The sequence below is a fragment of the Dermacentor andersoni genome, chromosome 1 (genome assembly GCF_023375885.2).
Source record: "Dermacentor andersoni chromosome 1, qqDerAnde1_hic_scaffold, whole genome shotgun sequence".
Taxonomy (NCBI): Eukaryota; Metazoa; Arthropoda; class Arachnida; order Ixodida; family Ixodidae; genus Dermacentor; species Dermacentor andersoni.
The window spans coordinates 191,568,751-191,591,535 of NC_092814.1; the positions used below are offsets into that span (position 1 = coordinate 191,568,751).

Consider the following 22,785-nt stretch of genomic DNA (forward strand, 5'->3'; position numbering starts at 1 on the left):
CTTGCCGGGAACGAGAACAAAAATCTCAACTCTCCCGAAGTCACTTTGCAGTGTCCTGTGTGAACCTGAACGAGAGAACGAGGCCTTCTCTGTGCGCTGCGCTCAAGAAACGCCGAAGGACGCCCGACTTCGGTTATGAGCATCATCGAGCGACATCCCTCCGGACAGCGGATGCAGTCCCCTGACCATCGGGATCTCCTTCCCCCGGCGGGGCGGTCTGTTACGTTTCGCCTACGACGCGCGGTATAGCCGGCGCGGATGCAACGGACGCCGGGGCTTCGTTCAAAGCGGCGGACATTTTGGCCCGTTCAGCGCCGCCGACACGCCTCTCCGCCAAGCGCGTCCCGGCATGTTTCAATGCCACGTGTCTTCGTGTGTGCGTGTGCGTGTGTGTGCATGTTGGTGCCCACGCTTGTCAAAGCGCGGCAGCCGGGGAGAGGAGCTCCCCAAGTGTGAAGCGAGGAGGTCTGACCGGCGCCGGCCCGGCGGATGCGTCACTACACTCGTCTCAACCTGTCTCTCAGCGTGTCCGTGCCCCGTCACGTGCGCCTCTATCGAGGCGTTCCTTCTTGCCCTCAACTCCGAGAGTATAAGAGCAGCTGCCCCCGGACGCCAAGAGAGAGGCTCCGATTTCTTCTGTCGAGTAACGTGCTCTCCCGTCTCTCCACTTCGGTCGACCTGACCGGCCGCTCTTTTGCGATGCTAGAATAAACAAGTTGTTCTGTTACCAGTCGACTCATGCTTTGCCGGGACCTTCGGATGCTTCCAGTTGTGCCCCAGGCCGTCAGGCCAACGCTACCCTTGGGGCTTGCGATCCATTTGCAACAACGGGTGTCAGCGCTGAGATTCCAACACGCCCCAAGCGGCCGCGGTACGAAGCTAGCGCGTTTTCAATGGAACGAGCGGGTTCTTCGCGAATAATTAAAAGTTGAGGTTGATTATGGAAAAAGGCAGGTGATGAACACGTACTAGAAGACAATCCACAAGAGACAATTGCAGTGATAATGCTGTGGAAAGTTCGAATTTTGTTCCCAGAGCGCTTAAATGTTCAGCAATTTATGGAAGCGACGAAAATTCGTACTCGATTTTCAAGACGAAAACGGTAGCTGCAATAAGGCTGCTATCGCACTAGTCGCTACAGCGTATGTAGTCCAGAGACTCGGCTTTCGGTTGATGCGTACCTCGACTCGCTACGCCTGGCGTAACGCCGTTGCCAAAAGCTATTTTTGATACACAATCGTGCAAATTCACGTGGTATGTTGATAAACCCAAGCTTATCACTGCTGAAAAGACTGAAGTGGTGGTCGAGAGATAAAATCGCGCGTACTTGTCGCGTCACGCTGGCAACGGTTGAATTCCGTGCTCCGCGCTAGTTTTTCTTAAACCACATAGGACTTAGTTCCGCATTCCTCCACTAGATGGCAGCAAAAGAGAACTCAAGTTTTGGTTTTTCAGTGGTGCTTTTCAGATATTTGCTATTTTTCCTGCCTAAAGGTAGCAATGTGTTGCTCAATAGTTAGGTTGCACCTTTATAATTAGATTTTATTCCTTGGACAACATAACAACAAGCATGCGCATCTCTTTGTGTTACGTCAAAGAAAGAAGAAAAACTATCGTGCCTTCTAGCATGGACATGCACAGGAATTTTGGAGTTTACACTTTCACCATTCTGCGAAACTTCAAGGCAATGCACTTGCGTCACTGAATGGGAAAAGTTTTGAAAATTTCGATATATTAGACGAGTATCAGCAGGTTTAGATCCACTTAGTGCGCCGAGAGCGTAGTCCCTCCTAACAACATATGCATTTACGGCGCTTAGTCAGAACATTGCCCGTGCGTTAAAGCAGTTTTTGGTCAGGGATGGGCGCTTGTGTCACACGACAGGACCGAATCGTTTGGACCCTCTCGGCCGAGGGTACATTGACTTGAACAAGCGCCAAATTTAAACCATAAAGCAATTTATGATAGCTGGAATTTGAACGGTAATTGCAGAGCGAGTGCCCTTCAGTCTGTCTGCACGCACATGTTTTTGTGAGGTGGCAGGGAAGGAGAGGGAGTGTGCATATGCATATGCATGTGCACACCTTGTGCGTGCGTGCATGCGTGTGTACTTGCATTTGAGCATACGCGTGTGGTTGTGCCTCCGTACTTGAATCTGCGTGCGCATGAGTGCGTGTATGCGCGTGCGAGCATACGCGCATACGCGTTTGTGTGTGCGTGCGTGTGTCAATGTGTATGTGGGCGAACATCTGTCCATCTCTGTGGCTGTGTGTGCGTGTGCGTGTGTGTGTATGTATGTGTGTGTATGTGTGCGTGTGCGTGCGTGCGTGTGTGAGTGTGTGAGTGTATATATGTGAGCGATCGAGCGAGCATTTCCCTGCTTACACCTACTCTCGGGGACGAATGGAATATAGATTATTTAACCTCATATTTAGATCTATGAGACAAGAACGAATGACACTGCATTTATATCATTACCTCTTTCTGAAAGCGAAACCAACGCAAAAAAAGAAAAAAGCGCCTGAGGCGTAAATATCGCCGCCTGAAATTTCGTCATGGTGGCACCGTCACCATCGGCATGGCTCCGTGAGAAGCTACCTAGCTCTTGACCTTCATTATCTGCCTTGCCTCGGCGGCAGCGCATTGGCTTGATGCTAGAGCCGCGCTTAATCTTCACTATCATTTCGTGATTCATCGCTTCTGCGACCAAGCAAACTTTAGGGTGCACGCGTTCACTGCTATATTGACATTAAAACTTTAAACAACTTGCCTTCCAAAAAACAACGTGAATAAAAATGGAAAGCGGACTGGCAGCAAGGAACATGCTCACGGAGCCATGCTTCTGATGGCAGTATCACAAACGGCAAAGTGCGGTCAGGTTGACCTTACAGACGTGCTTTTTCTGCATCACTTGCGCTTTCAGAGAGCGTTTAATTACAAAGTATTTGTTCGGATAGCTCTTACAGAAGCATCTTTAATCAATATTTCTTCTCCTGGCCAGATAATCTTGAGAACGAGCTAGAAACTACTCATTCACTTTAGCCACCTAAGATCAATTATTGAAAAGTTAATTAACATAGCTTCGTTAATTACGCATACAACTTCGCAACTTACTCTATATATCTAGAGGTTACCAATCTGAACAATCTAATGATAAAATGATGTCACCAATATTTTCATTGGTTTAATAGCTTTATTTGGTGCCGTTGAAAGCAGCCGGTGTATTGATAGGCTTTTTAAAAACCAAGTGTGAAATCTTGGACAGGTTTTCTTGGCGCAAATCAAGTTCATGATCGTTTTTACACGCATGTGCCTAATGGTGGACTTCTGCTTTTGCAATCGATTCTCCTACATTATACAAGAAGCACCTAAGCGCTGCGGTACATCACACAATGTGTCCGAGAACATTGTGCGCTCCCGATTAGATTTCTGAACGTTGGTGGCATCAAGTTCGGTTTCCTGGCATCATCAGGAATAAAAAAAGCTGCCTCAGGGAAAGCATTGGATACATTTTCAGTACTTTGTAACATATGGATCAGCGCGGACATGTACGGTAGAACGAAAAGTGCTGAAGTATTAGGATGAGGGTTTTGCTGCATATATTTTGGCTGTCTGATGTTAAGACCACGCAGTTAAGACCTAAAGAAGAAAATGCTGTGATATTGTGACAATTAATGATGACATAGGTACGGTCATGTGAAATATGAGCCCCGACACCGTGCCCGTGGTGGAACTGGCCCCTTCTACAGGGCTACATTTACGCACGGAATGCTGGTTTGATAAACACCAGTAACTGGAAGGTGTTTAGCTGTTGAATTTTTAGTACGTCGGCGCCGCTGTGTATATAGTCTTGGGAGCCCTTTCTACTGCGAGTAATATGTTCCAGCTAATATTTAAAGCAACTATACATTATTATTTTTTATTTTTTGTTGAGCTTTCGTTAGCGTCTAACCACTGTTCCAAATTTATCGGTTAACTCAAGACGTGCCTGCATGTATTTCTATTAATCAGAATGTTGTCACGGATTTAATAGCGAAAGAGCGTTATCTAATTAGATTGCGCGCGTGAAGTGATTACTGGCGTACATTTTCGATCACATTTGAGCTCCCGAGATTGCGCTGCTATGCACGAGCATTCCAATCTGATCAATCGATGCCTTGATCCTTAAATCAGATTCAGAGGAAGCACTACTCTGCGCGCAGCCATCATTGTGCTTTGAGTGTTATTTTTTTTTTACAGTGCAAGCTCCCCCTATAATGATTGGAGACTCTCTCATTTGGAATTGCTTTGTTCTTAGCATCACCACAACGTGATGGTATAGACGTGCTGCATTTTCATTGAGTCATCATCATCATCATCATCATCATCATCATCATTAGCCTGGTTACGCCCACTGCAGGGCAAAGGCCTCTCCCATACTTCTCCAACTACCCCGGTCATGTACTAATTATCGCCATATTGTCCCTGCAAGCTTCTTAATCTCATCCGCCCACCTAACTTTCTGCCGTCTCCTGCTACGCTTCCCTTGCCTTGGAATCCAGTTCGTAACCCTTAATGACCATCGGTTATCTTCCCTCCTAATTACATGTCCTGCCCATGCCCATTTCTTTTTCTTGATTTCAACTAAGATGCCATTAACTCGCGTTTGTTTCGTCACCCAATCTGCTCTTTTCTTAACCCTTAACGTTACACCTATCATTCTTCTTTCCATAGCTCGTTGCGTCGTCCTCAATTTAAGTAGAACCCTTTTCGTAAGCCTCCAGGTTTCTGCCCCGTACGTGAGTACTGGTAAGACACAGCTGTTATACACTTTTCTCTTGAGGGATAATGGCGACCTGCTGTTCATGATCTGAGAATGCCTGCTAAACGCACCCCAGCCCATTCTTATTCTTCTGATTATTTCAATCTCATGATCCGGATTCGCGGTCACTACCTGCTCTAAGTACATGTATTCCCTTACCACTCCCAGTGCCTCGCTACCTATCGTAAACTGCTGTTCTCTTCCCGAGACGGTTAAACATTACTTTAGTTTTCTGCCGATTAATTTTTAGACCTACCCTTCTGCTTTGCCTCTCCATGTCAGTGAGCATGCATTGCAATCGGTTTCCTGAGTTGGTCTTCTGAGGCAGTATCATCAGCGCATCGCAAGTTACAAAGGTATTCTCCATTAACTCTTATCCCCAATTCTTCGCAATCCAGGTCTCTGAATACCTCCTGTAAACACGCTGTGAATACCACTGGAGAGATCATATCTCCTTGCCTGACGCCTTTCTTTATTGGGATTTCGTTGCTTTCCTTATGGAGGACTACGGTGGCTGTGGAGCTCCTATAGATATCTTTCAGTATTTTTATTGAGTTTCATTGAGTGAATACTGTGAAATGGACTAGGACTTCTTTTGCATGTGCGTTTACGCACTTAACACAATAATTCATTATCCATAACTTACTTATTACTTTAGAAGGTTGTAAAAGACAACAACATTGTATTAACAAGAGCGCTTAAGATTAAAGAAAATTTAAGTGCTTATTAGGTGGCTTTCACCTCATGGCAGGGAAGGAAATTTCAATAAAACATCCTTGTGATAATTTATTTATTTATTTATTTATTTATTTATTATACCCTCAGGGCCAAAGGCATTACAGAGGGGAGTGGGTAATGTAGGTTACAAAGACAACAAATACAATACAGTGAATTTTGTTACAAGCATATCCACTTAAACACGTTTAATCTGAGTTCCCACTTGGCAAGCTGACACCGACTTGAAGGTGGTTCGTATCGTGGGCCCTTGACATACGTCCAACCGTCGAACATAGAGTTATTGAGAATGTTTCGTTTCGGGAAGGCCTGTTACCCTCCTGTCCTTCACTCCGGTTCACAACCACGCATAAAGCGAAAGTGCTGCGAAAAGAGCGTCGTTAGCACGAGGTCGCGGGATCGAATCCCAGCCACGGCGGCTACATTTCGATGGGGGCGAAATGCGAAAACACCCGCATACTTAGATTTAAGTGCATGTTAAAGAACCTCAGGTTGTCCAAATGTCCGGAGTCCGCCACTACGGCGTTCCTCATAATCTGATTGTGGTTATGGCGCGTACAGCCCTATAATTCTGCCAACACTTCTGCCGTGATGCGATGTATCATGTGAGGAAGTAACAATGTTCACCCTTCTCACAGGTTATAACCAATCGCTCACAACAACGCCTCAAGCAAAATTTCTCCCTGTGTGTTCAGCGTGCTACGGTTCCTTCGGACACTAGCCGTCAATGGTAGCTACCATGGTGTGACGGTTGACACGCGGAACTAACTTCTCACACAGCCTGACTCGGCAACCGCCTGGGAAACGCTGTCGGTGTTGATGTTAGCTTCCCAACATCGCGAGCTGCTTGTTCCGCGTGAATATTGCAGGCTGCGCAATCACCAGGTGGCTTCAGAGTCAGGGAATGAACGGACTTGGTTCTTTGGAATGACATTTGGGATCGCTTGTGTCGTGTGCGCGCGGGCGCGTAATCCTGTGGCACTTTTTGTATTCCGCGAGCTACAACTAAACCGCGGAAAAAATATTTACGCAAAACATTGCGCGCTGAGAAGGACTGAATGGAATTTTTTTAGAATGTCATAACAGCTTCTACCTAGGGAGTCACGCCTCGAATAACTTTTTAGCGCTTTAATAATCTTGTCCAATTAACCATGCAGGTAAACAAATACTATGCTGGTGGCGGAAGAGGACTGATGCCCGAGCATACTAGGCCTTACACTCGTGTATTGTAGCACGGTAAACACAATTACGCAGGACATAACGAGCACTCAAAGAGACTAAACGAAATGTTTTAGAACAGAATAGCAACTGTCCCATCAGAAGTAACGCTCTTATTTCATTAACAATGAACTTGATTAAATTGTCTTCTATAACCAGCCAGGTAAATAGTAGACAAAAATTATCCTGGTGGCATAAGAAGAACGATATCCTTCCCGAAGGACTCCCCTTTTATGGCTAGTATATATATATATATATATATATATATATATATATATATATATATATATATATATATATATATATAATGTGTGCGTGTGTGTGTGTGTGCGTGTGCGTGTGTGTGTGTGTGCGTGTGTGTGTGTGTGTGGGCCGTTCTCTTCAAGCCTTTGTCATTTCTCAGCCACGCTAAGTGTGTTCCATTGATACCTCTCCGCTCAACGCCTAATTAAGGGAGGAATGTGCGCAGAGGTTATAACGGCCGCGCTCGACGACTCTCGGTGGCGCGGGCGACGGAGCAGTCACGCAAGAGCATCTTATAAATAACGGGAAAACTAACGAAACCCAGCATTATTCGTCACTGGGCACAGGTCCAGAAAGAAAAGGTCAGTTCTTTATTTTCCCAATGGCAGCGTACATCCCTTTTACTGTTGTTTTGACAGGCGACAGCATGCATGTGACACTTATACTTGAGCTTTCTGCGGCGTTCGCCCATCCGTGCCATCGTCCGTTCGCGGTCTGATGTGCTCAGTGCCATGTGTGTGTGGGTCTGTGTTTGTCTGTGTTTGTGTGTGTGTGTTTCTTCACATTCGTTCTTTAGCTCCTCCTTCGGCGCGCGCTTTCGTGCTGGCGTGGAGGGTGCCACGGTGTCGCTTTGTTTGTAAACTGCTGCCCCACTGCAGCGCGGTCTTGCGCTGTGCCTCGGTCTGTCTGTGTTCGCTGGTCGCATTTCCCACAATTAGCGGGAGCACGTTTCTGCAAGGCGCCGCTAGCATGTCAGGAGCCACGCCGTGTTTCCTGTGTGGCACCTGCCGCTGCGAGCCGCATTTCAAGGCTTGCGTTTTAGCCATGTGCAGATTTAAGCGCCGGCACCACCCCTGGAATGCGGCCCCTCCGTCGAGCAGCTTCGCGGTGCGGGCGCGCGTGTTCGTCGACTCTCCTCCCCGCAGCATCGGCTGCTCCGCGCGTCTGCCTATTTACTGAGCTGTCGTTTTCATTTGGTCAATTAAAGGTACGCTAAAGAGAATTTCTAAATCAGTTTAGACTGACAGAGTGTTCTTTCTGAGCCATTATCGTTAATTTTTGGAAGATAGAATGAAGATCAATGTTCCCGCCATCTTTTTTTTTCAATTTTATTTCGCGCCGGTACCGTTGTACCAGTACGACCGCTGTGACGTCACGGCGCTCAATATATTTTTTGCATTTTTTCAGTATATGGCCAGTTGTGGATCGATAAAAATTCTTCAGACTTGCTAACTTCAGCTTTGGCGCTTTTCGCATACAGTAAAGTCCATCTTCATTGATAAAGAATTGCGCCATTTAAGTCCATGACGTCACACTGGGCCAGTAAGGCAACTTCAAAATGGCGTCGCTACCGGTCTTGTGTTCTGGCATTTTTCCTAAACGACAGCAAGGCTCTTCTCACCGCCGCAAAAGGGGCCTTTTTTAATTGTGTAAGGATATCACTTAATAATGCAGCTGAAATTAATTTTCTTTAGAGTGTCCTTTTAAATGGGTGCCAGGAAGCGAAGGAGCCCAGCGGAGGTGTCCGCTGCTCCACTGCTCCGGCGAGTGCAAACAAATTGAAAAGACTGGATTGAAAGTTGTGGGGTTGAACCTGAGGTTGTGACTCCCGGCATGGTTTCTCTGCTAGAACATGGAAGTCGCAACAAATGTATCAGTAAATAAATAAACAAACAGAGCAGAAGTAGTTTAGGGGTTCAGTTCCAAAGAGAGCAGAAATGGTGGCCGTTTTTCACCCTGGTTTGGTTTCACAAATCTTTCATGAGGAATAGACCTATTCGCATACTTCTCTCTAGCATTAGCATTATTCGCATTCTCTCTAGCACGATACACATCATAACGTAAATCATGGGGAGTCTTGAATTGTCCTATGCAAGGGAAGAAAACAACTGACACATACGCGTTACAGAGTGCAAGAAAAGTGATCACCATAATTTAAGCTGCTCACAAAGCACCTAAAAATTCCTAGTTCTTGCTCAAGGTGCACCAAAGCACGTACGGCACGTTTTTGTCGTGTTTGTGTCGGCCACGTATTCAAGAGATTCTTCAACAGCAGCAGGCTCTTACGCATTTGGTGCAGCTTTGTGAAAGGCCGGCGTTCACAATATTCCCGCACACAAGCGAACTCCGAAGAAACGCAGCTGGAAACAACGCGACCATGCACATTCCTTCACTGTTTCTTTCTGAATAGCAATGGCCTATATGCGCAAAACCATTCACAATTGCAAGATTTAAGGTGCCTGTGCAATGTGTGCGTAGCAAATGAAACATACAAAGCTTCGATCGCATTTTCCAATTGCGTACAAATTTAAAATGGTGGCTATCACTTGTCTGATTTTACAGCCTCTTGACGCCCTATAGTTTAGTACCAGTCTTTCTTTCTTTCTTTCCTTCTTTCTTTCTTTCTTTCTTTCTTTCTTTCTACTGCTACAATTCTTACCAACTCTATACCAGCGTTACAAAACCATATTGCGTTGTTTTCTTCTGTCCGTTCAAGCTTTGAAAGATGTGAGCGCGAACAATTTAAGATACAGAAAGAGAAGAGGCAAAAAGAAAAGACAAACAGCTTGACGTTAGTACTGGCCTTATGAGCCGGCCACATTACAATACATATTTTAGAAATAAGGAGTATCGGAGTGACTCACAGAACGTTAGTTACTCCGTGGGCCTTCTGGCAACGGCTCTCTTCACCACCTGTGCCATGTGTTGCTATCTTGGAAATAGACTGCTTTCCAGGACGCTGCTTCCGCATAGGATATTGGTGCTAGAATTTCCAATAATCGCGAATGTTGAAGCCTTCTGTCGAGACCTTGAACAGTGTGGCTGTCATATTCGGCACTTTTATCGTGTCTCAGGGTAAAGCCGTCAGGAGAGTAATACTGACGGAAATTATTGATTGTAGTTTTTATTAATTTCTCGACCCATGACGTACCATTCGAATTGCTGTGACCTAACTTCCTGTTTTCTGCATTTAGTGAATGACATCTGCTGTGATTTGTGTTTATTGTGTTTCAGCTGACTGTATGTACAAATTTGTTTTTGATGGGATTTGTGTGGTGAATTGTTTCAGTGCACTTCACCTGAATGTCTGACTTCTATCTTGACAGCTTTATTTTATTTAAGTGCCGGCTGGTTATATAATATTTATTATACAGATTGTACGAGAAAAGGAACAGCCGGTGCCATATAAAGGCACCAACATCCTCTAATAATAATAATAATAATAATAATAATAATAATAATAATAATAATAATAATAATAATAATAATAATAATAATCTTCATCAGCACCTCCCTATTCTCATGTCCACTGCAGAACGAAGGCCTCTTCAAGCGATCTGGAGTGACCCCTTGCTTGCGCTAGCTGATTCCAACTTGCGCCTGCAAATCTCCTATTTCATCACCCCACCTATATTTCTGCCGTCCCCTCGACTGCGCTTCCCTTCCCTTGGCACCCAAACCGTAGCTCTAATGGTCCACCGGTTATCCATCCTACGCATTACATGGCCTCTCCAGCTCCATTTTCTTTCGCCTTAATGTCAACTAGAATATCGGCTATCGCCGTTTGCTCTGAGATCAACACCTAAATACACCAATTATCATGCATTAAAAGACAGCCGGCGTAAGACACAGACCGCAAATATTTGGCCTGAACATGCCCGTAACAGTAGTTCATAAGATACACATATGCATTGCAGATGACGTACACTGCCACAGAATTTGCCGCTCAGCGGGTCGTCGTTAATTAAATCCGGCAATACGACCTCGCAAGTAGGCCTCTGGACTTTGGGATCTTCCCCTATAAGCCTTTCCTTCGTTAATAATGTTTACTCTCTCTGTCTGCGAAATTATTATCCGAAATAAGAGGAATTCTCCAGTAAGTTGTGTAATGGACACAGCATCATCTTCCAATGGCAGCCAGGTCACAGGAGCACGGTCGGTAGCAACCTTACTCATGAAGATATAAGCGATCAGCTTATGAAAGAACCCGGAGAGTCCTTATACAGTTGTCGAGGACGGACGCTGCAAGGGATCTTGGTTTACTTGCTTAGACCGCTACGCAAACTTTCTGAAACTTCCCGAGTGTCGCAGAGTGTGGGTGTAAGCCAGTTGGTGATTCATGATTTGGGAAGTTACCGCAAGGAACACACGAGACGAAGAAAGGGAGAAAACGAAGCGGTGCTGTCTCTTTCTTCGTCTCGTGTGTTCCTTGCGCTAACTTCCCAAATCCGAGTGCACTTGACTATCGCCTCCGCAAATTTGACCTTTCGTTCAAGAGCTCTCCAACTACCATCGCCATTTGCCTGCTGCGATGGAACTTTACTGTGGCTGCGTTCCAATACTCACCGTAGACTGCAAAATAGACGGGTACAGCGGCCATGTTAAGTTTCATTCCAATTCTGAGGAACCCTCGAAAAACAAGATGCCTTCGCTAATACAACATCGAAGGCAAAAACGATGCAGGCCATTTTGCTTTCCAAACAAGATGGTGGCTCAGCAGAAAGCTTGGAAACTTGACGGGAAGATCGTCTGCGCACAAGAAAACCTAGCCACGCTTTCCTATGCGCTTAATGTAAATTAATTGTGTTTTTCATAGGTACGCATGCCCTAAGAGTTAAAATTCAGTATAGAAACAATATGTGCTTTATTTAGCTTTTTCTTGTCGCAGCGAGATGGTGTCCCGTCGCAGAGGCACCTTTCCCATCGGGTTTCAGACGGCTCCAGACGCGTTCCGTACTTCGGCTCGAAGCTGTCTCGTTAGCCTGGCCAGCATTGAAACACACCCTGTGCCGCATTCGCCTAGCGGTTAATTTTACTAAAGATTACTCATTTCTTACTTAAACGGTACACACACCCATATACAGTTTTTAAAAGACGATCGAACACGTCTTTGGTTTTCGTCCTCGTTACATCGTCTAGCGTGAGCTTCGTCAGTGTGTGTTAAACTAGCTGGGTTTAGGCCACATTTAGAGACAAATATTCTGACTATGGGTCTATGGTGTAATGACCACGTGGTCCCGGCAATAGTGCGGTCATGAGACACTCATAGCTTTTGTTCTTAGTCTGTCCTTCTGCTCGGATTGACCTGTTGGGAGCCTGTCTCATTGCAACATGGCTTCGCTCGTCTGTCCCAAATCTTGGACACACCTGCATAGTCTGGTTCTCTGAGCTTAGTCAATAATAGAATTGTTAACTGGCAACTCGTGCATTGCACCTGAACTCTCATCTGATCCTGCGCGAGATATATTAAGCCCGCCAGAATAGTTTTCTCCTCGGCACTGCGCCGCTGCGGCAGTGAGACGCTCGCCGCTTCTGTTATTATAAATTAGTTCCCTGGATAATGTCATGTCCCTTAAAACTAATAATTGATGTCTTGTTGCGCTGTCGGGAGGAGTAGCGCTGTGACACTGTCAGCGTGTGTTGTAGCTTTCCGCAGCTACAAGCAAAATTTTGTTTATCTGTCACGAAAATTGTTATCGGATGATGTATTATCAAGCGAATGCCTCCTAACACTTATTTCGATATTGTACGTCGGATTGAACAGATCAGCAGCAATTTTAGAAGTTCAGAGATTAAGCGACATACAAGACGCAAGAGACGCCTAGATAAAACGCCTTAATTTCATGGTCGCCCTCCACAAGTCCGCCCTTAATTCAGGTGGCACACCTCTAACAAACCCACAGGTGTTTGTTGGCTTCTTATAAAACCCACAGGTTGTATCATGAAGCTGTCATGCCAAAGCAATAAAGGACTTCACTGAGAATAGGCTGCGTTAAACAAACGTGCCTTTTTCCTTTCTGTCGACGACAAAGCGGGAGAAGGCAGAACGACATCTGATATTATAATCATCTAGTTTCGCAACAAATCGCGCAGTTTTGCTGGTGCCTGAAGACTCCTGGCTTTGATGGGAGACCCTCCCTGCAAAGCTCGCTATAGAAAATATGGCCGTGGATCCGTCCGGCGGCAGAGACAAACCACCCGCTGCTCAGAAGCACCTCAGTTATTCAGTTGCTTCTCACGCTGCTCATTCGAAGCTTTCTTGTGCTAGGTCAGAGGATTCGGATACTTTCATACCCGCGAAGCATTCGTTTTCGCCGCGCGCGATAGGCCTAGGCCGCGCGGACGTTTTTGATGGCTGCCACGTTTTTGAGGACGTCAAAATGACGAAACGCTCCTGTAAATCATCCAGACTTCGAACGTTTCGTCTGCTATTGGAGCAGGACGGGCGCGAGGTCCATCCGTTCCCTTACAAAAATTTTTATAGAAAGTCCATAGACAGTCTATAGACATTTGTCTATGAAGTCTATAGACTGTCTATAGACATTTCTTTAGACTAGTCTAAAGACAGTCTATAGAATTATGACCATACACTTTTTATAGACTAGTCTATAAAGTCTGAGTCTATAGACTGTCTATAGACATTTCTTTAGACTAGTCTATAGACAGTCTATAGACTTATGGCCATACACTTTTCATAGACTAGTCTATAAATAGTCTGAGTCTATAGACTGTCTATACACTGTCTATAGACAGTCTATAGACTTATGGCCATACTTTTTATAGACTAGTCTATAAAAAGTCTGAGTCTATAGATTGTCTATAGACTGTCTATAGACTTATGGCCATACACTTTTTATAGACTAGTCTATAAAAAGTCTGAGTCTATAGATTGTCTATAGACTGTCTATAGACTTATGGCCATACACTTTTTATAGACTAGTCTATAAAAAGTCTGAGTCTATAGACTGCCTCTAGACCGTCTATAGACTTATGGCCATACACTTTTTATAGACTAGTCTATAAAAAGTCTGAGTCTATAGACTGTCTATACACTACATATAGAGAGTCTATAGACTTATGGCCATACTTTTTACAGACTAGTCTATAAAAAGTCTGAGTCTATAGACTATCTATAGACTTATCGCCATACACATTTTATAGACTAGTCTATAAGAAGTCTGAGCCTATAGACTGTCAATAGACTTATGGCCATACACTTTTTATGGACTAGACTATAAAAAGTCTGAGTCTATAGAGTGTCTATGGATTAATTAAAATTCATGTTTGTAGACAGTTGTCTGCAGAATGCCTATGGACAAGTGTATAGACTTACAGTTCTACTTTTGTAGACTGAAGTCTATAGAATGTCTATAGATGACATTTGTCTGTAGACATTTTATATACTTCAGTCTACAAAAGTAGAACTATATATACAGTTCAACTTTTGCAGACTGAAGTCTATGGAATGTCTATAGACAAATGTATATAGATAGTCTATAGACATTGTATAGACTTCAGTCTACAAAAACAGAACTTTATTATCCGATACACTTTTTTCTATGAGATTCTGCAGACATTTGTCAACAAACATGCATTTTCATTAATCTATAGACACTCTATAGACAGAGACATTTTATAGACAAGTCTACAAAGAGTGTATAAGGCCATAACTCCATAGCGGGTACCTACAAGTTAGTTTACATTTTTCTTTACATGCGGTAGCAAAACGTTTTGAATGTATTTATGCATGCGCACCGGTTCCTTTTCATCTGCACTTATGCATTACCGTTAGCAGATTAATAATGCTCCTGAACCAGCTGTACTTTCATATATGTTGCATAAACAGAAAGAATTTATATAGTGTTGAATCATGCAGTGAAAAAAAATAAAACAAATGCACCGGCAATGCATGAACCGTTTTTATTGCTCGATATAATATATGAATTCCTTAAATTCATGTCTTATGCTAATTATGGAAACAGATTAAATATTTACACTACTCCTTGGCAAGCATGGTCGCCAGGCTGGCCTTGACCTTTGTGTCATTAGTCCCAAAGGTGCTGCAGGTGTATGCTGCAAATAAGTAGATGCAGCAATATGAGGCAAAAATAACAAGTGTGTATTCTTTGTATGTTCATTAAGCAGCTTAATATATTTGCTCAAACGATCTAAGTCAATACTTAATGCGGTTTAACTATGACTAAGGGCTGCTTGTCAATAGAAATCAGTACCTTTATACAATGTTTTATTGCATGGTATGGTGAACAATTAAACAGTCACAACTGCTGCTCGTGTCAGCAACAGTATGTTCCCTTTTATGACAAGTTCATATATGATGCATTAATGTACTTATCCCAAATGGTCTCTATATTTATTGCTGAAACGTTACCCAGTTGGGCTGTCTCTACATTTTTTTGGCTGGTAGTTAAGTATGCCCGTGCAGAGGGATATTTTCAGAAGACGTGACTGGAATATTCACAGTATCATGCCTAAGATTGTAATTTATTTTGCTTAATACACATTTAAATGTCTTTCTCATACTTCTAAATGAATGGTCATTGGCCATAACTTCAACAGAAGGCAGATGGGTTGATTGTATTGATATGGTCACTTAATTTCTTACAGGTAATGAGGCCTCTTGGGCATGCTAACAGGTTTCCAAGTTAGGTATACCACATGAGCACCCGAAATACCACACGAGAACTTTGTGTCATGGCACGACAGATATGCACCTCCTAGGAAACAGAACTGATAGTATAGTTCGAATGAATTCTATCACAGTAAATTATTTAAGGTGCTTTGAAAGATGAAAATTTTTTCTAGGCTATCGAGGTTCAGGACGTTTAGTTAACGCAAAAAAAAACATTGAGTAAGAAATGCCTTGTCAGTATGCTTGACTTTCTTTTTTTTTCAATAAATAGAATCAATTTCCCTCAATTTTTATGAAGTGAAAGGTTTTAAAAAGATATTTAACACAGAGATTCTCTGGAAACTTTGTATGACATATAACAAGACAGCCTACCTATGTGGCCATTTTAAAATTTCCCGATCTTTTTCCAAGCCTTCCCTGGCTGTTTTCATGAAAATTTTCTGGCAATCTATGACGCTTGCAGCTTAAGTGCAATAAAAAAATATTGTGGTTTAATGCTTGCCAAGTACTGCCAGTCCATAATATTTAGATGAAACGAATAACACGTCGGTCACTTGGCATGTAGTATTAGATGCAACTGACTTGAATCCCTTGTTTAATAAAGCTGACAAGGGCTTCGGCAAGTTCCTAATTGATGGCCACACGAGTACAGCACGGAAGACACAGAGACACACGTAAAACAAATGCAACAATGTGAGGGAAAACTATACAATGAGTTATTTTTACGGTTCAATAGTAGTTTTTTTATATAATTTGCTCTCATCACTTATGCCTCTAGTTAACTTTGTTTACCTCTGACTAAAGACTACATGGCAATTTTAATCAGTACCATTATGATGTTTCGTTATATTACAGTGTGATAAGCAGTAAGACAACCGTAATGGTCGGCGGTGCCAGCAACGGTACGTTTCGTTTCAAGACAGGTTCATGTGACACACAGTGTACTTATAAAAATAAAAGAAATGCGAGAATCCCAAACGATTCCTATAATAATAATTGTTGAAACAAAGATACCCGGCTGGACTGTGCACATTTTTCAGGTGTTAATGCAATATGCCCGTGCCGAACGAACATGCTCAGCATACTGACTGCAGTTTTGAACAATCACGTTAACATTTGCAATTTATTTCCGCTTAGAACAGTCTGCAATGTCTCTTTTCTCATACTTCGAGATGAATACATTTGCCACACTTTCAGTAGAATGCACATGAATGGGGCGTACTGATCAGGTTACTTACCAACTAAAACATGTTACAATCTCTTAGGTGTGTTGATAAGGGTAGAACAAATGCAATGTCCACTGAATTATTTGAATAATCTGTGCGTTATCTACTAAGAAAAGACCATCAAATTGATAATCTGGCTCTTTTTTCTTTTGTACAGCGCATATAGTATGCAGTCTGTCCAAGACGACGGCACTACATGCAACAGTAATGAAAACCGGAACACTTATTACGCACGACAAGGGCTTCATACCATGCACGACTGGCACAATGCGAATCTGCGCCAGCAGCTGCCTAGTGATTAAGAGCACATAAACTGCATAACGCCGAAGGATCGAAAGGCGCTTAACGCTTTTCATATAGCTCGAAAGATAACTTCTGCTGCTAAACTGTTTAAAAAAAAGAGACAAAAAACAAATCTTCCAACTACCGTCAAACGCAATGCCTTCAGTTTGAAACGTGTAAAGGTGCTTCCCGGAGCGACTAATTTATTGTTCTCCTATTTTTTCGGCTAAGTTGCGAAGCTGCAAGTGACTGAGCTTATCGCAGGTTTCATGCTCCAAAAGCGTTTGTGGTTGCATATAAATAGATTGGGTGAATCTAGAGATTTTTGCTTGATATTTCTTCAAGTCTCGTGTTTTGCTTGCGGTAACTTCCCAAAATTAACTTGCGGTAACTTCCCAAACAATGCGAAAACGGCAGCGCACACACTGCTGATGCATGCCCCGCAAACACGGCCTTTCATTCGAGTACGTTAGCAGTTATTCAACTATACGTGTCTGTCTGAACATTCTTGATGCTAACACAATTTCGAGATATATACGTAAAGCGTGTCACGAGAATTTCACTACACATGCGGCGCAGCATTCATCGCGGCCGGATCAAGCGCCACGAAATGAGATCTACCACACTGGCTGCCCCAACATACGCAATGCACAACATACACAACATACAGTATCAAGTTAAAACATGGTGTACTTCCTTCTTTATGCACCTAAACTATAATGCTAAAATCAACAAGCCCGAGCAATCGCTCGCCGTAAAACATTCCGTATAGTAGAAGCGAGAACAAGAGCGCGTTATCAAACCATGTCAACGACAAACCGACACTATACCCGAGTCGCCTGCGCTACATGCAGCCGCTTCGCGCTACGAAATGCGCTCACATAATCATGAGCTATTGACGCAAAACATCTTTGCTAAAGCTTACCGTTCAGTGTAGTTGACGTGTGATGCCACAAAGATGACACGCATACACAGACACCAACGTTCAGGCAGACACCGCACACCGCTACAACCGTTTACGTGCCTGGCGCACTCGTTGAGACGGCGCATAGCCGCGCATGCGCAAGAGCTCCGAGCATGCGCAGGAGCTCCGCGCGCGAGGGCGTGCGCGCTCGGAGGAGTGTGAGCGCCTTTTCCTCCTTCATTTTTTTTTTGTCTCTTTCTCTCTCTCTCTCTGCGCGCCATGCGCGCCGGAACGGGTGGCTTATTCATCTTTATCACCACTATTCATCTTTTTTCATGGACGAAGGAAATGCGCTGGCAGGTTGTATGACAAACGCTGTGGGCTATCGTATGAGTCTGGAACGCTAACATGAATGCGCTGTTTGTAAAAGCCGTTACAGGGCCCTTCAGACGTTTGAGACGCATTATTGCCAGCGTCGATTAGTAATACAGCGTACTTGTAGCATATCTTCCAGCGTACCGCCAAATGTGATGCCCGCACGTATGTTAGTGCTAATTTTCTGTTCCGATGATAGGTCAAAGCAATCAGTACAGCATTGAGGTACTCATATGCGTGGCTGCGCAGGCATACCGCCGGCGAAATACTGGGTGGGCTCAGAGAATTTGGCACCTATTTTAAGTGAAAGAGAAACTTTGATGGGTTTATAGTGCAGGATATCAGTCAACAAAAAACCGCCCGATGTTAGTGACGCAGCCGAGATATGAAGACAATGTGAAATGTATCCGAGAATCGGACGACACACAACGCGAACACCACATGCGCGACATCGCTTCATCGCACATTCACAAAGTCCGCGTTGTCAGCTACAAACATTACGAGTGTATTTGCTGTTAGCTTGATGCCTGTTTGGAATCCACTTGTAGCTGAAGCTGGCGTTCATAACATCTATTATAACAACTGGATCGGCGTTTTGCTTTCTTTATTCTACTGCCGCAAAAGTGACGCGACAACTGTGAAGACTGTCTTGGGATTGCCGAGAGCGGCTACGTAGATGATATCATGTGGTCAACAAATGCGGAGGTATACACTATGTGTATACTAATGTCTACAAATAGGCTCTACAGCAATCTCAGCAGTATACAACTTCAGTGGGTTATATCAAACGCAGCTACGTATTATCCACCGGTACCTGCGCTTGGTTACAGCGTACACGGGTTGGGCCCAGATTAACGATGTTTGTCTATTGTTAATCTATAGACATGCAAGACCACGACAACTCAGAGGCAGACCAGGTGTTGCATTCACCACCTGGTCTGCCGGCTTTCGCCACTTATTCACCACCTTTGCCACATCATCACCATCTGACCTTCACCACCTGGTCTTCGCGAAGTGTACGTCCGGGAAGCAGCCAGGTTTAGGGCCTTCGGGTGCCTGGAAGACCTTGGTGACTCGGACGGTGCCTGCTCCGCCGCGATCCTCGTTCGGGGCAGCTGCACCGAACGCAGACTAGCAGTCTGCACGGTTTGCCCGCCGCGCCGGAGTTGCGGTGCCGTCGTGCATGAACCAGTGCCATATCATCGCGTTCGCAGAGGGCGGGGGGTATGGGAACTCGGAATTACAAATTATCGACTTTCTTCTATACATATTCAATACACCGGGAGTAGAGAAAAAGAAATAGAAACCTTGTCGACTATATTGTCCATAATATAGAGAGTCTATAGACAAAGTATGGACAAAAATAAATACAAACTGTATCGGCTTTCGTTTACAGGTAGTCCATATAGAGGGGAAATAGACAAAGAAGAAACAAACACCTTATCGAATTTTTTCTATAGACCGTCTATAGACTGCGAATAGATAAAAAGAAATTGAAATCTTATTGACTTTCGTCTATAGAAAGTCTATATACAAAGTATATGGACAAAAATAAATAGACACTGTATCGACTTTCGTCTAAAAGTAGTCCATAGAGGGGAAATAGACAAAAAGAAACAAACACCTTATCGACTTTTTTCTATAGACCGTCTATAGATTTCGAGTAGACAAAAAGAAATAGAAACTTTATCGACTTTCGTCTATATAAAGTCTACAGACAAAGTATGGACAAAATGGATAGAAACTGTATCGACTTTCGTCTATAGGTAGTCCATAGAGGGGAAGTAGACAAAAAAGAAACAAACACCTTATCGACTTTTTTCTATAGACCGTCTATAGACTACGAGTAGACAAAAAGAAATAGAAACCCTATCGACCTTCGTCTATAGAAAGTCTATAGAAAAAGTATGGAAAAAAATAGATAGAGACTGTGTCGACTTTCGTCTGTAGGTATTCTATAGAGGGGAAGTAGACAAAAAGGAAACAAACACCTTATCAACTTTTTTCTATAGACCGTCTATAGACTGCGAGTAGACAAAAAGAAATAGAAACCCTATCGACTTTCGTCTATAGAAACTCTATAGACAAAGTATGGAAAAAATAGATAGAGACTGTGTCGACTTTCGTCTGTAGGTATTCTATAGAGGGGAAGTAGACAAAAAGGAAACAAACACCTTATCAACTTTTTTCCATAGACCGTCTATAGACTGCGAATAGACAAAAAGAAATAGAAACTTTATCGACTTTCGTCTATAGACAATCTATAGACTTTGTATCAACAAAAGTCCGAATCTATAGAAAGGAAAGGTCGTCTATGAAAAGTCTATAGACTTTCTATAGACAGTTTAAGTCATTTTTGTAAGGGTTAAGAGCGGACGGAGACCGAACGACGAATATTGGCTCGGATTGGATACGAGCGTACCCACTGACTTAGTGAAGAGGAAATTTTGCTTTGGAATGGTACGTTTGTGTCCAACTCAATCCACTGCGGCACAGTTGTTGAGAAAATGGCGCTTCCTTTTTCGTTGAACTTTCCCGTCGCCTGTGCCATGGGTGCGCTCGCGCAGAGGCGACGACTTCAAGTGCGTGATGTGTTTGAGGAAAAGGAAGAATTCCGGCGTCACTTTCGTCTTAGGAAACGGACAGCGCTTTCTTTGTGCGACGAACTTGATCCCATTATTGGATGCCAGCGGGCCAGCGGCATTTCCACGGAAAGGAGGGTGTTGTGCACATTCCGCTTTCTCGCTACTGGGAGCTTCCAGCAGAGCGTCGGTTCTGAAGAAATGATAGGAATGGCGCAGTCAACCGTCAGCGACCCCACTCACGAGGTCGCAGAGGCCATCATCGTTGTTGGCACCCGAGAGAAGTGGGTGAGCTTCCTCTTGACCCCGGATGCCAAGGCGAGGGCGAAGGCGGCATTCGCACGGCGCGGGCGGATCCGCAATGTGCTTGGAAGTGTCGACGCCACACTGATTGCCATACATCAGCCACAAGACCTCAATTCAGGCTACACCGAGAGCTTCCTGACCCGCAAGAATTATTGTGCACTCAACACCATGGTCGTGAGTGTCATTGAAGTACTTTTTTTACAATCTGTGCTCGGCTTTCTCGCTTTCCAATCGTATAAATGCTAGGCCCGTTTCAACGCAAACTATTGATAAGAGTGACAAAATACTGTTGGTGCTTCGGACCATGTGCGTCTTCAATGAGGTATAATGCTCACGTTTCAGTGAACGTTATCTCTCACAACACGTGCGCCTTTGATAGCACAGAATAAGTATTTAAACCTTTCTATGGGATGCGAGTACATATATTTAGATTATGCGTGTTTGAGGTATTGTAGAACATGGGAAGAAATAAGTACCAATTGTGATACTTCATAGGGCTGGCAGGAAGTTACAACTATGAAGTAATGAACTAGAAATAACTTGGAGCGTATATTCAAGCGCGCTTGCGTTTGTCGGGGTCTTTATGAGGGGGTGTGCTTGCTGAAACCTTGGTTTTAGGGTGTTAGCTACTTTCTTTTCAGGAAAAAATTAGTTTTGTCTCAGTATCCACACATTCATTTACTTTTGGGGAAGCTCATACAAAGAAATGCTTTGACGTTATCTTGTAACCCCATTTTGCATCCATTTTTTTATTCAATATGTGTGCGATGCAAAGGGGGTGCCATGACTCGTGGGTGTGGTGGCAGAACCCTCTGGGCAGCTGTCTCGCACCACAGCTGCAACCTGGTGAATGTCTGCTAGGGCAGTGATGCAAATGTGTACGTCTTGCACACAGAGACCACATGTCATCTTTTTACGATACAGGAGACTCTGGGTAAGCCTTGGAGCCTTGGCTGCTGACGCCAGTGCCCGGACACCCAGCTGGCGATACCCCGAGGGCCGATTTAACAAGGCGCACGCCTCCATGCGCAATGTTGTGGAGAGATGCATCGGGGTACTGAAGAGCAGGTTCGGCTGCTTGCAGCACTACAGGACGATGCTCTACAGTCCCGATCGAGCAGCGGCAATCATTGGTGCTTGCGCTGCTCTCCACAACATTGCCTTGGAGGCAGGAGAGCCGCTGTTTGAGGGCGACGACGAGTGCCCGGATGTGCTGGGTACCGGGTGTGCTGCCTGAAGAAAGACGGGTGCTACTACCGCGGTACATTTATTTAAGGGGGAGGCGGCAGTAGAGCGACGTGGTTAACCTGTTTCGAGGTCCATGGAGCGCGCATGCTACACACGTCGCACCACCGCCTCCTTGAGTTCCGCCAGCAGCACAGGAGTAATCTTCAGGTAGCTGCCTGGTAAATTGTCTTGCGCAACCTACTGTTAGCAATGTGCAATTTAGCGGGGCGTTCATTGTAGGCATCAATAACGGGTGTTTCTGTGGGATTAGACGTGATTAACATAGAAAAAATAGGTTTAAAATGCTAGGCGCGAAGGTAGCGCACATCTGCATAATAAGTGGACAGAGGTGCGCTAAAAGCAAAGTAGTATGGTGCTGTGCTTTCTCTGAGGTGTTTCCTTCAGTTAGTGATCGTATGGCATGGACAGCGAAGTTCTTGCAGCTGCTGCCTATG

General features: G+C 44.2%; 1 protein-coding gene across 1 annotated transcript; it reads left to right on the top strand.

Annotated features, from left to right (window-relative positions):
* Positions 1-21,007: 21,007 nt before the first annotated feature.
* Positions 21,008-22,340, top strand: LOC129380742 (putative nuclease HARBI1). Its single transcript, XM_055062601.1, has 2 exons — positions 21,008-21,277; positions 21,999-22,340. The coding sequence occupies exons 1-2, from the start codon at positions 21,008-21,010 to the stop codon at positions 22,338-22,340; spliced, it is 612 nt and encodes a 203-aa protein (XP_054918576.1).
* Positions 22,341-22,785: the final 445 nt, after the last annotated feature.